Source organism: Delphinapterus leucas, chromosome 10 (genome assembly GCF_059928025.1).
Source record: "Delphinapterus leucas isolate spDelLeu-1000000601 "Yukka" chromosome 10, BTC_Dleu_Yukka2, whole genome shotgun sequence".
Taxonomy (NCBI): Eukaryota; Metazoa; Chordata; class Mammalia; order Artiodactyla; family Monodontidae; genus Delphinapterus; species Delphinapterus leucas.
The window spans coordinates 13,709,112-13,725,692 of record NC_143138.1 but is presented as its reverse complement, the minus strand read 5'-3'; the positions used below and the strand labels follow the sequence as shown (position 1 = coordinate 13,725,692).

The following is a 16,581-nucleotide window of genomic DNA, read 5'->3' as shown; positions in this document are numbered from 1 at the left end:
CTTTGGATCCAAAAAGCTGCTTATTTAGAAGGATGAAACTTGGATTTTAAGTACATCCTAGTTAACAACTGGTTTAATAGATGCTAGTCTCAGAGACTTTGGACTCGCTGTGTGACCTTGGGTTTTTTTTGTTTTTTTTTTTCTTGTGGTACGCGGGCCTCTCACTGCTATGGCCTCTCCCGTTGCAGAGCACAGGCTCCGGATGCACAGGCTTAGCGGCCATGGCTCACGGGCCCAGCCGCTCCGTGACATGTGGGATCTTCCCGGACCGGGGCACGAACCCACGTCCCCTGCATTGGCAGGTGGACTCTCAACCACTGCGCCACCAGGGAAGCCCAACCTTGGGGTCTTTTGGGGGTTTTTTTAACCTCTAAAATGCGTAGTTTGTGCTAATTGGTCATGAAGTTTATTTTCCTTTTAAAATTCTGGCTCTGTCTCCAAATAAAATAAGAAGTTAGGTAGTATAAGGTTAAACCAATACAGCACAGCCCTTTCGAGAAATTAGAGTCACCTGAGATTCCACTAATGGGAAGGAAGTCCGCATGGTCCTTGCCTGCTGCTTTGTTCCAGGTGATGCCTCACTGCTCCGTCTATTCAGCACCCGTTTCCTCATGCTCATCTGTTTGTATTTCACAACAAAGAGTTGGAGTGGGAGGGTTTAAGAGTAAGAGCGCAGAATCTTGGAGATAATCGTATAAAATTTAATTCTGTTTTGGTCTTCTAAGCCATAGCAAGGAACAATCAGAAGTTCCCTTTTTTTTTTTTTTTTTTTTGCTATGCTGATTGGTCTGTTCTGTCTGAAAGTCAAAGTGGTCCCAGGGAAAAGAGAGTGAACCAGGAGGAAGGGAGGACAGATTCAGCTCTGCAGCCAACAGGCAGTGCGATGTGGGGCTGCTGCTTTCCTCAGTGTCCTCATTTATTAAAGAAAGGAGTTCAGGGCTTCCCTGGTGGCGCAGTGGTTGAGAGTTCGCCTGCCGATGCAGGGGACACGGGTTTGTGCCCCGGTCCGGGAAGATCCCACATGCCGCGGAGCGGCTGGGCCCGTGAGCCATGGCCGCTGAGCCTGCACGTCCAGAGCCTGTGCTCCGCAACGGGAGAGGCCACAACAGTGAGAGGCCCACACACCGCAAAAAAAAAAAAAAAAAGTTAACTTACCTCAGAATATCACTTCCCATCTAATATTCTGGTTTCTTTGCGGTTTTCTGTGAAACAGCAGCGATGGTTTTAAGGTTGGGATCAGGCTAGTGTGCTCTGAAATGACTCTGTATACAGCTGAAAGTTAAAAAGGAAATTTCAGATTCCTTTCTGCCTAACTCCTGTCACCCTTTCCTCTCCCCCGCGTATCCCAGGACTACGTGGTGAGTGTAACGGAAGAATTCCTGGAGTTCATTTCAGATGGAGCATTGGCCATCGAAGTGTGGGGCCACCGGTGCACCGGGAACGGCAGCTCTGTCTGGGAAGTCGATTCCCTTCATGCTAAGACAAGAACGTTGCATGACAGGTTTGTGCTTGGCTGAGGGCTTTAGACACAGGGCCAAGGCTCACCCTTGGACAGTGGTTGAAGAATAAGGACTCTCTGAGCCTGTTTCCTCCTTTGTGAATGGGAATGGTGAAAGGAACTACCAGGCCCTGGAAAAATTCGATGGGGAAAGGAAAGTCTTTTCAACAAATGAGACTGAAACATCTGTGTACCTTTATGGAAGAAAACAACCTTGATCTTAATTCACAGGATACACAACACTTAATTTGAGATGGAGCATGACTTTAAATGTAAAAGGTAAAACTATAAAGCTTATAGAAGAAAACAGAAGGGTATCTTCTTTTAAAGTTGACCATTTGCCTCTTCCGTGACCCAGCAATCCCACTCCTAGGTATTTACCCAAGAAAAATGAAAACATAAGTCCATAAGCAGCCTGGTACATGAATGTTTATGGCAGTTCTATTCATGATATCCCCCAAACTGTAAACAACCCTATGTCCTTCAGTGTGAGAATGTTTGATAAACAAATTGCGTTATTAGTCATATAATAGAATATTACTCAACAATAAAAAAGGACTGTGTCCCACTCTTACATATTGTGGATGAATCTCACAAACATTGTTCTGAATCAAAGGAGCCAGACCTAGAAGAGTACACTACTGCATGATTCCATCTATATGAAATTCTAGAGCAGGTAAAACTAATCTGTGAGGTTACACAGCTGCTGCAGGTGGTGTGGGGATTGAGTGGGAAGGGGCCTGAGCAGACCTGCTGTGGCGATGGCCGGGTGTATGCACAGGTGTATGCATTTGTCACCATCCCTCCAAGTCTACGCCTGAGATCGGGACAGTTCACTGCATATAGGGTATATATCAATAAAATAAATGAAAAGAAGCCATACCACAGGATTGTTCTGAGTGTTAAACAAGAAAATAATCTATGTGACACACATAGCACAGTGCCTCATGGATAGTAAGTGCTCAGGGACTGGGGCCTTCTTCCTGTTGCTAATAATGTCCCGGACAATGACATGGTCGTTGGTTGGAACGTGTTTCTGCAGGTGGAACGAGGTTACTCGCAGAATAGAGATGTGGATCTCCATACTAGAGCTGAATGAGCTGGGGGAGTACGCCGCTGTGGAGCTTCACCAGGCAAAAGATGTCAACACAGGAGGTGTCTTTCAACTCAGACAGGTACTAGGTTTGTCTTTGCTTGTTTCGTGTTTTCTCCCTGTCCCACTCTTACAGTTTCTGGAGTTTTCTAGATATTTGCCTCTCTGTTCCCTAATTCTTTCCCCTTCCTTGATCCTCTTCCCCCATCCATCCCTCCCCATCCCCATTCCTGGCCCCCATTTCCGCATCACACCCCCACCCCTGCAGGGTCATTCCCGGAGAGTGCAAGTCACAGTGAAGCCTGTCCAGCGTTCTGGGACACTGCCACTCATGGTCGAAGCTATCTTGTCCATCTCCATTGGCTGCGTGACCGCCAGGTCCACCAAGCTCCAGAGAGGGCTGGACAGTTACCAGGTGAGACCAACAGATTGCAAACAGTATTTAACAAAGATTGGTTAGTGTAGAATTAAGGTGGTCAGTGATCTGTGACGGAGACCTGTTCAGGAATATAACTGAACTCCTTGCCTTAAGCATGTATTGGCCTCTGCCACCCCATCCATATTTCCATCCGTTGCCTTTTTGCTAGGTTTAAGTTACTGTGTTGGCTTAGTACCGATTAATAATAATTTTATTTATAAACACACATCAATGCTACAGTGCTCATTTACTTTAGGCAGGATTTATTTTATATCTGGCCCAAATTATGTTGGGTGTTTGATATTGCTGGCTTTGGCCTGATCCACTTTTATTAATAGAAAGTTGCCCCCATACACTGGCATACTTAACCAGCTCTCTGAAAGCTTTACTTTTTAATTGAAAGTTGTCCTCATGATCATTTTTGTTCATTAAATCTCCTTTTGCTAAACCTTCTTTTCTCACTTAAAAAAAAAATTAAAAGATGGAACCAGCTAAGAATTCATCTTATTTACCAGTCACAATAAACTGTAAGATCAGGAACTTGTCCCCAGGGGCCTGAAAGAACGCATGTGCTTCACCAAGTCCCCACTTTACTATCAGATGTAATTAGGGACTGGGAAGAATCAGACCATTGAATTCCGGTTCTCTCACTGCCACACATGACGGGGAACACACTCCCTGTCATGATGGGGAGAAAACTTTTCTCTGTAGAGTCTGGGCGTAAGCCCAGCCTATCTTGAGAAGGGTTCATCTTCCATCTCAGTTTCCTTTTGGCTTCATGGCAGCAAAGACTTTACTGAAACATTGGCTTGGACTGTTGGGCCGTAAGGCAGGCACAGCTGTGTCAGACACTGCCTTCCTCATCCCAGGCCAGAACTGCCTCCGACTTAAAGCCTGGGAGTATGAATGGAGTTGTGAGGCTGGAGTCTGCTGTTTCCAGGGAGGCTTCTCCACCAGACTTTTCGCTGTATGTGGAGGGGAAGTTGGGTTGTCCCCCACTTGGCCATCAGCTCCGGGGGCAACTGCAGGGCCTGGTAGAAAGAGCACAGACTTGGAGTGAGGAGACCTGGGTTCTTAAGTTTTGTTTGACTTAACTGAGTAATTTAAACTTCGAGTTCCCCTTTTCTTTCCTCTGAAATGATGAGGTAGACGTAATAAACCTCTGAGGTCCCTTTGTGCCATAAAATTTTGTGGCTTAATAAATCTCTGATCTTAGATAAAACTTTGAATCTGTGTGTGAATTATGACCTATGAACATGGATCACCAACTGGCTGACTATTCCTGTTTGATGAACATTGCAAGGATTGATTGTTTGCACTTTTAAAAATAGCTATACCTCTTGAGTTAAAACTGATTTTTGTCAAAATTTGAGCTCTCAAATATCTGCCTTCCCCCAGTGCTGAATGCTCTTCTTATAGTATCTGTCATGCAAATTTAAACTGTGACTGTTTTAAAGCTTTTATTTTTCTTTGCTGCCATGCTCGAGGTCATGTCCAGTACCATTTTTGTTGTTGACATAGTACTTCAGAATTATTTTGATGCGGGCTTCCCTGGTGGCGCAGTGGTTGAGAGTCCGCCTGCCGATGCAGGGGACGCGGGTTCGTGCCCTGGTCCGGGAAGATCCCATGTGCCGCGGAGCGGCTGGGCCCATGAGCCATGGCCGCTGAGCCTGCACGTCTGGAGCATGTGCTCCGTGACGGGAGAGGCCACAACAGTGAGAGGCCTGCGTACTGCAAAAAAAAAAAAAAAAAAAAAAAGAATTATTTTGATGCAGTAGCTTGAGCCAATCCAGAATATGCTGATGTCACAACAGTTCTACATCATGAAAGCTCAAGCTAGTTTTTGATGAATAGAAGTATCTTCTTAGCCTAAAAGATAATGATAAATTAGAGCTGTTTGTACTTTATTCATTAATAGGAGGAATTAATTTGAGAAAAATTATTTTAGTAGTGGGCTTACTACTGAAGTTAGAGTTATCCAAATGAAAATGATGGTTACCAAACTAAAACTAAAGTTTATTTTAAAGTCTACACAGAGAATAATCTTAACAGTATTTTTAAAGCACTTTTAAAATGCAGTATATTTTGAAGTATACTTAGATATGAACATAATGTAATTATATTTTTTAAGGCATTTGAAAAAAAAGTTTGTCTTTTGTCTGACTAGGCCACTCCAGTTCCTTTTTTAATATTAACCCTCCAATAACCATAGAAAAATTAAAGAAGGTTGTTACATGACCCAGTATTCATTTTGAGTAGAACCTGCCTCCATAGAGATGGATATTCCCTACAAATGGGGATTTCTTTATTCTTGTTTCTTTCTTTTCTTTTTTTTTTGGCTGCACAGCTTGTGGGATTTTAGTTCCCCGACTAAGGATTGAACCCAGGCCCTCGGCAGTGAGAGCACAGAGTCCCAACCACTGGACCGCCAGGGAGTTCCCTCTTTATTCTTGTTTCTAAGGAAAATTGTCTCAACTAAAACCCTTTTTTTTTTTTTCCACACGATGATTTTGTTTTGCAAATGTTTTGCCAAAATGCTTAGTTTATGTAATTATTGTAAAATGTTGCCATGGGTTTAGGACAGTTCTGATTTTTCTCTCCTGATTGGCATGGATACTGACATATCCAACAGTGGATAATGATAGAGCCATGTATCCAAAATAGTGGGCTGTGCTCTTACTGCGGTGGTACGGTATACAGAACCTTCTACAGTCTTCCCTCGGTATCCGGGGGGATTGGTTCCAGAACCCTCCCCCCCTTGGATACTAAAATCTGAGAATGTTCAAGTCTCATATAAAATGGCCTAGTACACTCGGCCCTCCAATCAGGAAGGTTCTGTGGTTGGTTGAATCTGCAGATGTGGAACATGCAGATAAGGAGAGCTGACTGTATGTGGAGTCTTAGCTTCCCGGTGGGCCTTCCCCTGTGACGATTTCACAGTGACAGTGGTGTGGTGCAGGGACAAGGGCGCAGACCTGGCCTCCAGTCCTGACCCTGCCACTATCTGTGTGAACCTTGGTTTCAGTCATTTCACCCTTCAGGCCTTAGCTGCCTCACAGCTAAAACCTGACCAAGAGACTCCCTAAAGTCCTTTCTAGTTCTGCCCATTCTAAATCTCAGTCAAATAGCTCACCCAGAAACAAATAGTGACTGCATAACAGTGCCATAGCGGGGTTGTGTCCAATCCCCAGCTAAGAGAATCTGAGAGAGTTCCCATTTTTAAATGACTGCTTTCTCTATTAAAGAAAAAAATTAAATCTTAAATTCTTTAAGTAATTATAGACAAGTGAATTACATCCACTTTTTGAGATTCAGTTAAATGTTTTATTATGCCGATGTTGTGTGTGCTATCCGTTGTAATGTGTGTGTTAAGCTTAAAGACTTATTTTCCTTGTGTGCTGTTGGAGAAAAAAAAAAAATGCATGTCCTTTGTGTTTATTTTTTCCCTACCAGAGAGATGATGAGGATGGTGATGATATGGATAGTTATCAGGTATTACTGCTGCTGTCAATCCTGTGGCATGGGGCACAGCTGCTGCTAATTGCCAGCATTCGCAAAGCCGAGGGCAGGGAGGAGGAAAGGAGGAACGGAGAGCAAGAATATGCAGTTTTCACTCGCTTTTGATTTGCTTTCAGTGTAATCAGGGATACAATACTATTTCCATAGATTTCCCTGTCAGTTCAAAATTTATAAGCAGATACTGCACTTTTGCTATGCCGTCTCAAATTGCTGGCTCGTAAAGCCTTTCTAAATAAGACCACTCTCACTGTATTAAACTGATGATCTTAAGAATTGTAGTTATCCATCCATAATCTTTAAGCAGACCTGTCTTCCCTATGTGAACCTGCGGTTAGCTCCTTATATCTAAGAGAGTAGCACTGTTCTACCGTGCCATTGTATTTTTAAAGACTTTTGCCGGTTAGGAAAACTGACGACATTTTAAGCACATGGTTTTGTTTAGCCAGTTTTCTTCTCTCTTTAAGGCCAATCTTATTCATAACCTGGAGAATTTAGCTCTGAGCTTTAATCTCTTTTTGGAAACCTAGGGGAGAAAAAATATATGCAAATGTGAAGTTTTACCTAGTCAGGGCTGACTGGCCTACTGTCTATGGAATGTGGGATAACAGTAATGGTCAAGGTGGCAAACCAAGATGAACTTTTCTGGGTTGGTTCCCAGTCTTTGTACTGATTCTCTACATAAATTTAAAAAGCATGTTTTCCTGGTGTGCCTTCCTATAAGTAAACTGTGGGTCCATTGTAGGTAAAGCCTCAGAAGTTCTCAGGTGTCTGCTCTTAATGTAACGTCTTAAGGGTTAGGCCGGAATTAGGGAAGTCAAAGAGCATCCTGAATAGAATTGGTAGGTGGCTTTCCCACCTCATAATTTTACTAAGAAAGAAAACAAGCAAGTAAAAACAAATGGTAGGGGAGATACCAGTATCCCCTTGGATCTCAGCAACGCCATTAACTAACGTCCTGTGGCTGTCTGTGCGCTTGCTGCCACGTGGTTCACGGTTGAGTCCAGCGGCTGCTTCTGGGAGTTCTCAGCATGGCTGACTGCATGTTGGCTTCTTGCATGGGAAGTTTTCGGTTAGCCTCATGGTAGCGGTTGGAGGTAAAACCTTTGCAGCAAGTTTGAAAAGTTCTCCACTGATCTATTCTTTGCCTTTCAGAAAATACATCTTATCCAGCCATCGAGCTCTGAATGATGAAAATGCCTGTCGTTTTCCATTCCATTTGCTGCTTTGTGATTTGGGCTGTGTTTCTGGTGTCCTTCTGCTTAGAATCACAAACCCTTCAAACGAATAGCTACAACTTAAATACATGCACGCCCATACCATATAAGACTCATCCAACAGCTGGTGTAGCTTGAGCTTCTCTTGCTTTTAAGCATAATTATCTTTTTGGAAATCCAGGGGCTCTGATTTCTGAGTCATGGGATCCTCAATCAGCATGCAGTGTTCCTGAGGCCTCTTTGCTTTCTTGCATATTAATCACACAGCAATGTTCAATGGCCTTTCCTAATGAAAAGTTTCCTAATCAATTTAAACATCTTTTTTTTTTTTAAAAAAAGAAATAGTTATCTGTGCACTCTACAGGAAAATGTTTTCCTTCCCTGATGCCAGGAAGAAGACTTAAACTGTGTGAGAGAGAGGTGGTCTGATGCCCTCATTAAACGGCGAGAATACCTAGATGAACAGATTAAAAAAGTCAGCAATAAAAAAGGTATGTGAGGGCTCCCCTGGTGGCGCAGTGGTTGGGAGTCCGCCTACCGATGCAGGGGACACGGGTTCGTGCCCCGGTCCGGGAGGATCCCACGTGCCGCGGAGCGGCTGGGCCCGTGAGCCATGGCCGCTGGGCCTGCGCGTCCGGAGCCTGTGCTCTGCAAAGGGAGAGGCCATAACAGTGAGAGGCCCGTGTACCGCAAAAAAAAAAAAAAAAAAAGGTATGTGAGATTAAACTCTTGGCTGGGAGTAGTTTTTTCACTTCTAGACAGTAGTGGTAGGCTGTTTTCCTCCCTTAGCTGGACTGCTGTGTCTTAGCTTTTTGACCCCATGACAATTATAGATATTAGGAATCATTAGTGTACAGTGTTTAAGCAGGCTCTGCATTTGAAAGTAATGTTTCATTACTTGAGTTAACTGACATTAAACGTTAAATTCAGATTTTGTTTTGATGAATGCAAATGCCATCAATATCGACACCTCCACATGAGGTATTCCAGGCTCAGAACCTGGGACTGACAGCAGCTAAAGGGTCACTTCTGAAGCCACGACACTTGGCAGGTGGGCTGTGGCTACCATTGGGCGGTAGCCATGCTTTTGGCTCCTTTGGGGTGGCCTGAAGCCGGCCTGCAGGTCCACTCGCCACCACCCAGCTCCAAGGATTCAGTTTGCTTACGCTGGCAATGGCCGCTTGGATTCTAGAGCAGAAATCTGCTCTTAAAACCCTGGTTTCAGGCTTCCCTGGTGATGCAGTGGTTGAGAATCCTCCTGCCAATACAGGGGACACAGGTTCGTGCCCTGGTCCGGGAAGATCCCACATGCCACAGAGCAGCTAAGCCCGTGCGCCACAACTACTGAGCCCGCGCACCTAGAGCCTGTGCTCCACAACAAGAGAAGCCACTGCAATGAGAAGGCCGCACAGCTCAACGAAGACCCAACACAGCCAAAAATAAATAAGTAAAAATGAGTTAAAAATAAAAAATAAAACCCCGGTTTCTCATCCTGAGTGAACGATTTACTCAGTGTGGTTGGTTCTCCACCCAAGGACATGTTCTGAATGTGAATCCGCTTCATGCAGAAGTCGGCGAAAGTCCTTCCCCAGTAAAACATCTTGCCTCCGCGTTCTGCTCTTGGCCTCAGTGTGTGTATGTGTGTACTCAACCTGCTAATGAAAACTCACTTTGCCTATGCCCAGGTAACTCCAGAGTTGAACTAGGCCAAGAGGATTGCAAAATAGATCAAATAAAATCCCTTTCATAACGAGCATGAAGGAAAACAAGTTAGTTTTGCAGAGTGCAATATATGGTGTTTTTTAATCCTCTATCCTTATAAAATGATGTGTGGTTTTATAAAGCAATGTCACATCCATTATTGCACTTGATCCTTCTGACAGGTGCGTGAAGTAGACCTGACTTGTATTAACCCTGTTTGACAAATTAGGAAGCTAAGACTCATCTGTTGAATGACCTTCCAAAATTACAGAACTAGAAAAATAACCCAAGTCTTCTAATCCCTGTTCCAACGCTCTTTCCACTCTTCCTGGGTTTATGATCTGTTAGGCTAGTGTCCTAGCCTCTCTGAGCTTGTCTGGGTGCTCCGTCTTAAACTTCAAAGCCTCAATTCCCTGTTTGGGACACCGTGGATGTTTAAGGCACTTGTGGGTACCACTGAGTGCAAATAGATTTAAATTTAGACACTGTCCTTTCTCCCTCTTGGCGCTCATGCCCTCGTTTTGTCCCACAGAGAAGACAGAGGATGACGTAGAGCGGGAAGCCCGTCTGGTGGAGCAGTGGGTGGGGCTGACGGAGGAGAGGAATGCCGTGCTGGTGCCTGCGCCGGGCAGCGGGATCCCCGGGGCGCCTGCCGACTGGTGAGTCCGCCCTTCCTTCTGGGCAGACCTGACAATGGTGCCGTGGTCTGTGGCGGGTCATGTGAGTGACCTGCCAGGACTGTCACAGAAAATGTTAAGTACCGTGAGCTGTCCAGGGAAGGGCCACCCAGCCCTAGTTCTCCCCTCCGTCTTCTTCTTGCCCACTGCAACCATCTTCCACTCACAGGAAGCCAGCGAGCACTTATCACTGGCCAGGAGTCAGACAGACAGCCCTCCAGCCCTTGGCATGAGCACCTTGGACATGATTACCTGATCTCCAGACATTCTCATATCTTGGGTCGAAAGAAGGGTGTTTCCAGAGCATACTTGAAAAGGGCAGAAAATATGTCTTCTTATTTGCCCTCCTGCCTGTTTATTTTGACTCAACAGAGAGTCAGCACTTAAGCACTGCATCCACAATGATGAGTCAGTCAATGGATTGATCAGTCAGTCCTAATGCCCAGAAGAAACAGCATGGGATCCTGGGCTCTGGAGGCAAATCGATCCTGTCCCCTGTTCCTCCTCTAACCATAGCCACTTCCCTTCTTCCCGTCACTAGAATTACTCTTAGAAAGCCTTCAAATAATCTGTGTTTCAATTAATTACATGTAATTCATATGACTGTAGTTCTTTACATAAGTCACATAATTCCCATGATTTGTGTTAAGAAGGGTGACAAGATCTGTGAAAATATCTCATTTGTAGAACCTGTATCTGACTCCACAGTGGTTCTCTTCTGCTTTCATACCTCTGTCGTGTTTGGTTATTTAACAAGATGTAAAACACATATTTTGTTATGATTAAATATTGTTATTAAATGTAGGATCCCACCACCTGGAATGGAAACCCACATACCTGTTCTCTTCCTTGATTTGAACGGTAAGTTTGAACCTGACGTTCCAAGCCTTATCACATTGAATTAGGTTTGTAATCTAATCAGACCCGCAGTATTTTGACCCTTAAATCACTTGCCTAATCACGCACATGCCATATTTAGGTGACATTTTTACTCCAACCAAATATATAAAGCCATGACATGTCGAATCACTAGAAGACAGATGTGGAAATTTATTCTTAAAAAGACAGCACTTGAGAGATTGAGAATTGCATACAAAGGCATGAGAGCAGTTATTGCTCTGAAATAGTAATGGACATGGAAATTACCTGAGAAGGTAATCACCCTTAGAGATCTGAATCTTTATGCATTGCAGGTGCCCAGGAATCTGCATTTCTGACTGGTGCCCTTTGCTCCCCACCCCATCCCCATTTGTTTTGTTTCTAGAACACGATCATCTGTAACCCTGCATGAAAGGTTGTCCTTTACTGTAGAAATTAGATTGAACCTGGGCGAATACAGAACAAGGGTTTTCAATGTGTTTTAGCAGTAAAATCCATTTTCAGTATGAACTTGTGAATGGAACCCCATGTGTGGAATACGAAAGCAGAGTTGCTGAGTTTGGGGATGGGCAGGCTCTGGCAGGCCTTTCTGCAGGGCCCTTGGGATCCTCAGAGCACAGCCTGAAAACCTGTCTTCTGGAGGGAAGACCAGTAATAGATGAATGGAAGACACAGGAGGTTGGCTTTGGCTCTTCATATGAACAGTTTTTTTAAAAGCCTAGAAATAGACCGTTGCCTCATGAAGTGGTGAGTTCCCCATTATTGGAGGTTCCCCATTATACAAGCAAAGACTGGATGACTATATACAGAGATTTGTGAAGGGTGAATCCTACACTGGGTAGGACATTGGAAAAAGATGGCCTTCACATTTCTCCCAAGTGCTCAGGACTTTGTTTCTAAATTGATAATTTAACCACCCAAATCTCTACACTTGATCTTAGCCAAAAGGCCGAGAAGCGATAACCACTCACATCTCTAATTTAGTGTAAGTTATGTAAGTAGGACCACAAACTTAACACTACGTTAAAGGAGGAATTGACAGAAAGCAGCAAAATTCTAAGGTGTGTTTATGTAGTGAAAATATTTGCTCCCAGGACTACATATAGAATATATTCAGTCCATTTATAGGAGAGTCACAAAGGCACCTTTTTGGCTCCTGGAGTTGTTTCTGTAAAGGATAGAAGCTGTTGTAGTTAGTGGAGTTGCTGTTTCAACTGCAGGAATGAAAAACTCAATAAAATTGCATTACATGTAAACTTCATCTGTAAAAAGCATATTTAAAAATTTTGGATGCTTGCTTAAAAAATCTGTTTCCCCCACTTTTGCTTCTGTGCCCTGGACTTGGTCAGCGGATGACCTCAGTGCCAATGAGCAGCTTGTGGGCCCCCATGCATCGGGCGTGAACTCCATCCTCCCCAAGGAGCATGGCAGCCAGTTTTTCTACCTGCCCATCATAAAGCACAGTGATGAGGAGGTAACTGACCTTTAAGAATCTCTTAAAGGGCTTCAGATTAATGCACATGCCTGTGGGCCTCTCTGCCCATTAAACTGCTGTGGTCTGGACTTTGGGAAAGAGGACTGGGAACTTTAAAAAATAGAATGTGTGTGTTGTCAAAAAGGCAAGGAGGGACTTACCTGGTGGTCCAGTGGGTAAGACTCCGTGCTTCCAATGCAGGGGGCCTGGGTTCGATACCTGGTTGGGGAACTAGATCCCGCATGCATGCCGCAACTAAGAAGCCCGTGTGCCACAGCTAAAGATCCCGCGTGCCGCAACTAAAGATCCTGCATGCTGCAACTAAGACCCCTCCTCGCAGCCAAAATAAATAATAAATAAATAAATTTTTTTTTTAAAAAGGCGAGGAAAAACGTCTATGATTCAATGTAGAGTTGCATTTATTTTCTTTCTAGTGCATGACATAAAACTGCTCCACCTGAGTTGTCTTGTTTCCATGTCCCCATCCTTCCCCCATCCCTAGGTTTCAGCCACAGCCTCCTGGGACTCCTCGGTGCATGATTCTGTTCACTTGAATAGGGTCACCCCACAAAATGAACGGATTTACCTGATAGTGAAGACCACAGTCCAGCTCAGCCACCCGGCTGCTATGGAGCTGGTATTACGAAAACGGATTGCAGCCAATATTTACAACAAACAGGTAGTAACGGGGCCTGATTGTGCCGTTTCGTACATGAGCACAAAGTTTTTTCCTTCTCTCTATCACAAAGTAGTGTTTGGGGGTGTTAATACAGTGGCTATGCAAATCGCTACCAGGTTATAATCTGATTCTCATTTATCCAAGATAACAGGGTATGAGGATAGCAGAGGTAAATGTCATCCACCAAAGGACTTTTCCACCTTGACCGATTTGAGGCCCATAATCTTAGGAGGCAGTGGAGTTATGACATTTTATTGTTTGAAAAAGGTTAAGCGCCTGGTCCAAGAGGGTTAGTGACAAAACCAGGACAAAGGTAGGCTCCAAATAAATTTCTGTCCTAATGCTTCCCCAGATCTCATCTCAGAGGTGCTGTCAGCAAAACTGATCCTCTGAGTTGACTTCTGACTGTGCCAGGATAGATTCATTAAACCCTGACAAGATCAAGTAGAAAGATGGCAAGTGGAAAAAAGGAGCAACCACAGAAAAACCCTGGATCAGCTGCAAACCCTGCAGCCTAATCCCTAAATTACAGCTGGACGTTATTGTCCTTCAGGATTGGAGACAAGGATTTTTCCATTCAGTTTTTTTCTGTTTTACTAAGTGTTGTGTGTATATCAAAAACATAGTAATTGATGATGCTTTTACAATTTGTAAAATACCTTCTATTTTCCACATCGCTTAATTCAGCTTTCCTTTTCTACCAGAGTTTCACCCAGAGTTTAAAGAGGAGAATATCACTGAAGAATATATTTTATTCCTGTGGTGTAACCTATGAAATAGTATCCAACATACCAAAGGTAAAGTATGTATTACTTTTTAAAAATATCAAAATGTGAGTATTGGAGAATGTGTTAAATCTCAAAACTTTTAAATCATTTTCTCACCACCGTTTTGAGAAAAATGTTGTTCAGGTAAAAGTATTCTAATTGCCTTCTTGTCTCGTTAGGCAACAGAGGAGATTGAGGACCGGGAGACTCTGGCTCTCCTGGCAGCGAGGAGTGAGAACGAAGGCACAGCAGACGGGGAGACGTACATCGAGAAGTATACACGAGGCGTGCTGCAGGTGGAGAACATCCTGAGCCTGGAACGGCTCCGGCAGGCAAGTAACTGCAGCATCTGGACCAGAGGGTGAGATCACCAGCCTTCACCCCAAATGGACAAAGATGAATGTATTTCCCAAACACCTCCTCTCTCAATCTATCAGAGAAGAAAAACTGGTAGAGAGTAGCCCTCTTATTAGACAAAATAGTTACTTTGACAAAATAGTAGCACAAATTCAAATGACTACCTTTTATTGAATACCGCCTAAGTAATAGTGATACATTATTTCATTTAATCTTCAAGATAACCCTGCAAGGTAAATACTGTCATAATTCCCATTTATAAATGAGAAAACTGAGGCTGACAGAAGTTAGCCAACCTGCCCAAGGTGACCCAGCTAAGAAGGGGTACAAAGTTGGATGTAAACCCAGAAAGCTTGACTCCGAAGCCCACGTGCTTAACCACATATTCTCTCCCTAATTTTTGGATCCAGATTAACTTCTGTGGCAAAAGCAGGATATTCAGGTGAAAATAATCCACTAGGTAGTGGAACTGCACAGGAGATGTCATTCAATCGAGGCAGTAGCCGAAGTTATGGAAAGTGTGCTTTGAACGACAAGAGGACTAAGGTTGGCGTTTGTCAGAAGAATCTTCCTTTAGTCCCACCTAAACTGCTGCACGAGTGAAACACAAGCAGCATAAAAGTTGATTGTAATTTCCCAAGTGAGATATATAGTTAGTGGTATTTCATCTATGTTTTCTCTGCCCACCTATATAAAAGTCCACAACATAAATGTCTTTAGTTCTTCAGTTTTCCTGGTTTTATTTATGAGGAATGCTTTTGATAAATTAAGCAAAAAAAAAAAAAAAATGGATACAATACGATTACAGTTTTGTAAATATGGGGGGAGAGGGAGTGTAGGATTGAAATGATCTTTATTTCTATACTTTCTAAATCCTCCACAATAAACATATATTACTTTTGTCATCAGAGGAAGAAAAATAAATGTCCTTTTCAAATTTGCAGGCAGTCACGGTCAAAGAAGCGCTTTCCACCAAAGCTCGGCACCTGCGGCGAAGCCTCAGCACACCAAATGTTCATAATGTGAGCTCACCCGCGAGGGGTTGCCGCCCGCGTGACGCATCTCAGGGTTTGGGGTGCAGCAAGTCAGGGGACCTCCGGTCAGGGTTTACAGGTGGGGATAGAACATTCGGCACCAGTGTGGGCATCCCAAGGTGCCAAGCCTGCTCCTCTTTTCTAGCGAAGCTTACCAGAGAGCCCTTACGTGTAACGTGCCTGAGCTTTTAGTGGAATCTTGCAAATTTCTCTCCATAAAGTTATGTCCTTGAAAGACGTTTTTTGAGATGTAAATAGAATGTAGTTGGTTTAAGGATGGTCGAGTCAGGTAGAAATCCTGCTGCCAGAGGTGCTGAGTGCTGCTCTTGAGCCTGTTTACATTCCCCCTTCTAGCTGCCCCAATGGATCTTACTGTGCTGCCCATCAGGGTGATAGGGCACCAGACTCCTCCGTAGAGACCCTTCCATAATGCCTGGTCTTTATTTTGATTACCTTCCTCAACCATTCCATAGAGGAAATCCAACTGACAGAAGCTACGTCCAGTGGAGGGGAGCGTTGTCATGGGAAGAAAGAACAGAGCAGTACGTGGACCACTGCAAAGTAGCCTCTTTCCAGGAGCAGCAGAGAGAAAGTCAGATCCTCTCAAGGAAAACTGTTATTTACCTTCCCGTTCTCAAGAATTGTCAGATAATGATTAAACACGCAGTAAATGTTTATGAAAGCTGTCTTAACAGTAGTCCGAAAAGCAAATCCCTACAATCACTTTCATGCAGATTACTTCTTCTGACCACAGTTCAGTTCTTAAAATTGATAATAGGAGACTCATATAGTTGTAAATTGAAAAAAGTCTTCTAATTAATTTAGGCATCAAAGAAGAGATCATAATGGAAATTAGGATATATTTAGAACTGAATGATAATAAAAAGTGGTACGTATATCAACAGTTGAGGGATGCAGTTAAAGTGGTACTTGGAGGGAAATCCTTGGCTCTAAGTTTCCTATTATTCCATTTATACTGCAGAATACTAGATGGTAGAGAAAATGAAAGAGCTAGAGCTATTGTTAGGAAATTTATAGATCTTATATTATAAATGTTGTTAAAATATTAATTATATTAAAAATAATGAGGAAAACATACATCTTTAAAAGTAAGGAAAGACCACCTATGAAGTATTCTACCCCCCCAAAAAAATTGAACCTAAGTGTGGTCAAGACTGTAGATCTAACTACTAATATTTACAGGGGTCAGAGGAAAATGTTAAATGATACCACAGGGATTCATTTAACAAAATCCAGACCGTGGGAAACAT

The 16,581-nt window shown here is 43.5% G+C and overlaps 1 protein-coding gene across 1 annotated transcript in view; it reads left to right on the top strand.

Moving 5' to 3' along the window:
- Positions 1 to 16,581, top strand: part of KIF13A (kinesin family member 13A) — a 217,546-nt gene that overhangs the window by 187,616 nt on the left and 13,349 nt on the right. The window contains 12 exon segments of the mRNA XM_089918385.1: positions 1,350 to 1,501; positions 2,541 to 2,673; positions 2,860 to 3,006; positions 6,463 to 6,501; positions 8,134 to 8,233; positions 9,976 to 10,102; positions 10,926 to 10,981; positions 12,349 to 12,473; positions 12,976 to 13,152; positions 13,857 to 13,949; positions 14,099 to 14,255; positions 15,225 to 15,298. Of these exon segments, the coding sequence (XP_089774511.1) occupies positions 1,350 to 1,501; positions 2,541 to 2,673; positions 2,860 to 3,006; positions 6,463 to 6,501; positions 8,134 to 8,233; positions 9,976 to 10,102; positions 10,926 to 10,981; positions 12,349 to 12,473; positions 12,976 to 13,152; positions 13,857 to 13,949; positions 14,099 to 14,255; positions 15,225 to 15,298 (1,380 nt within the window).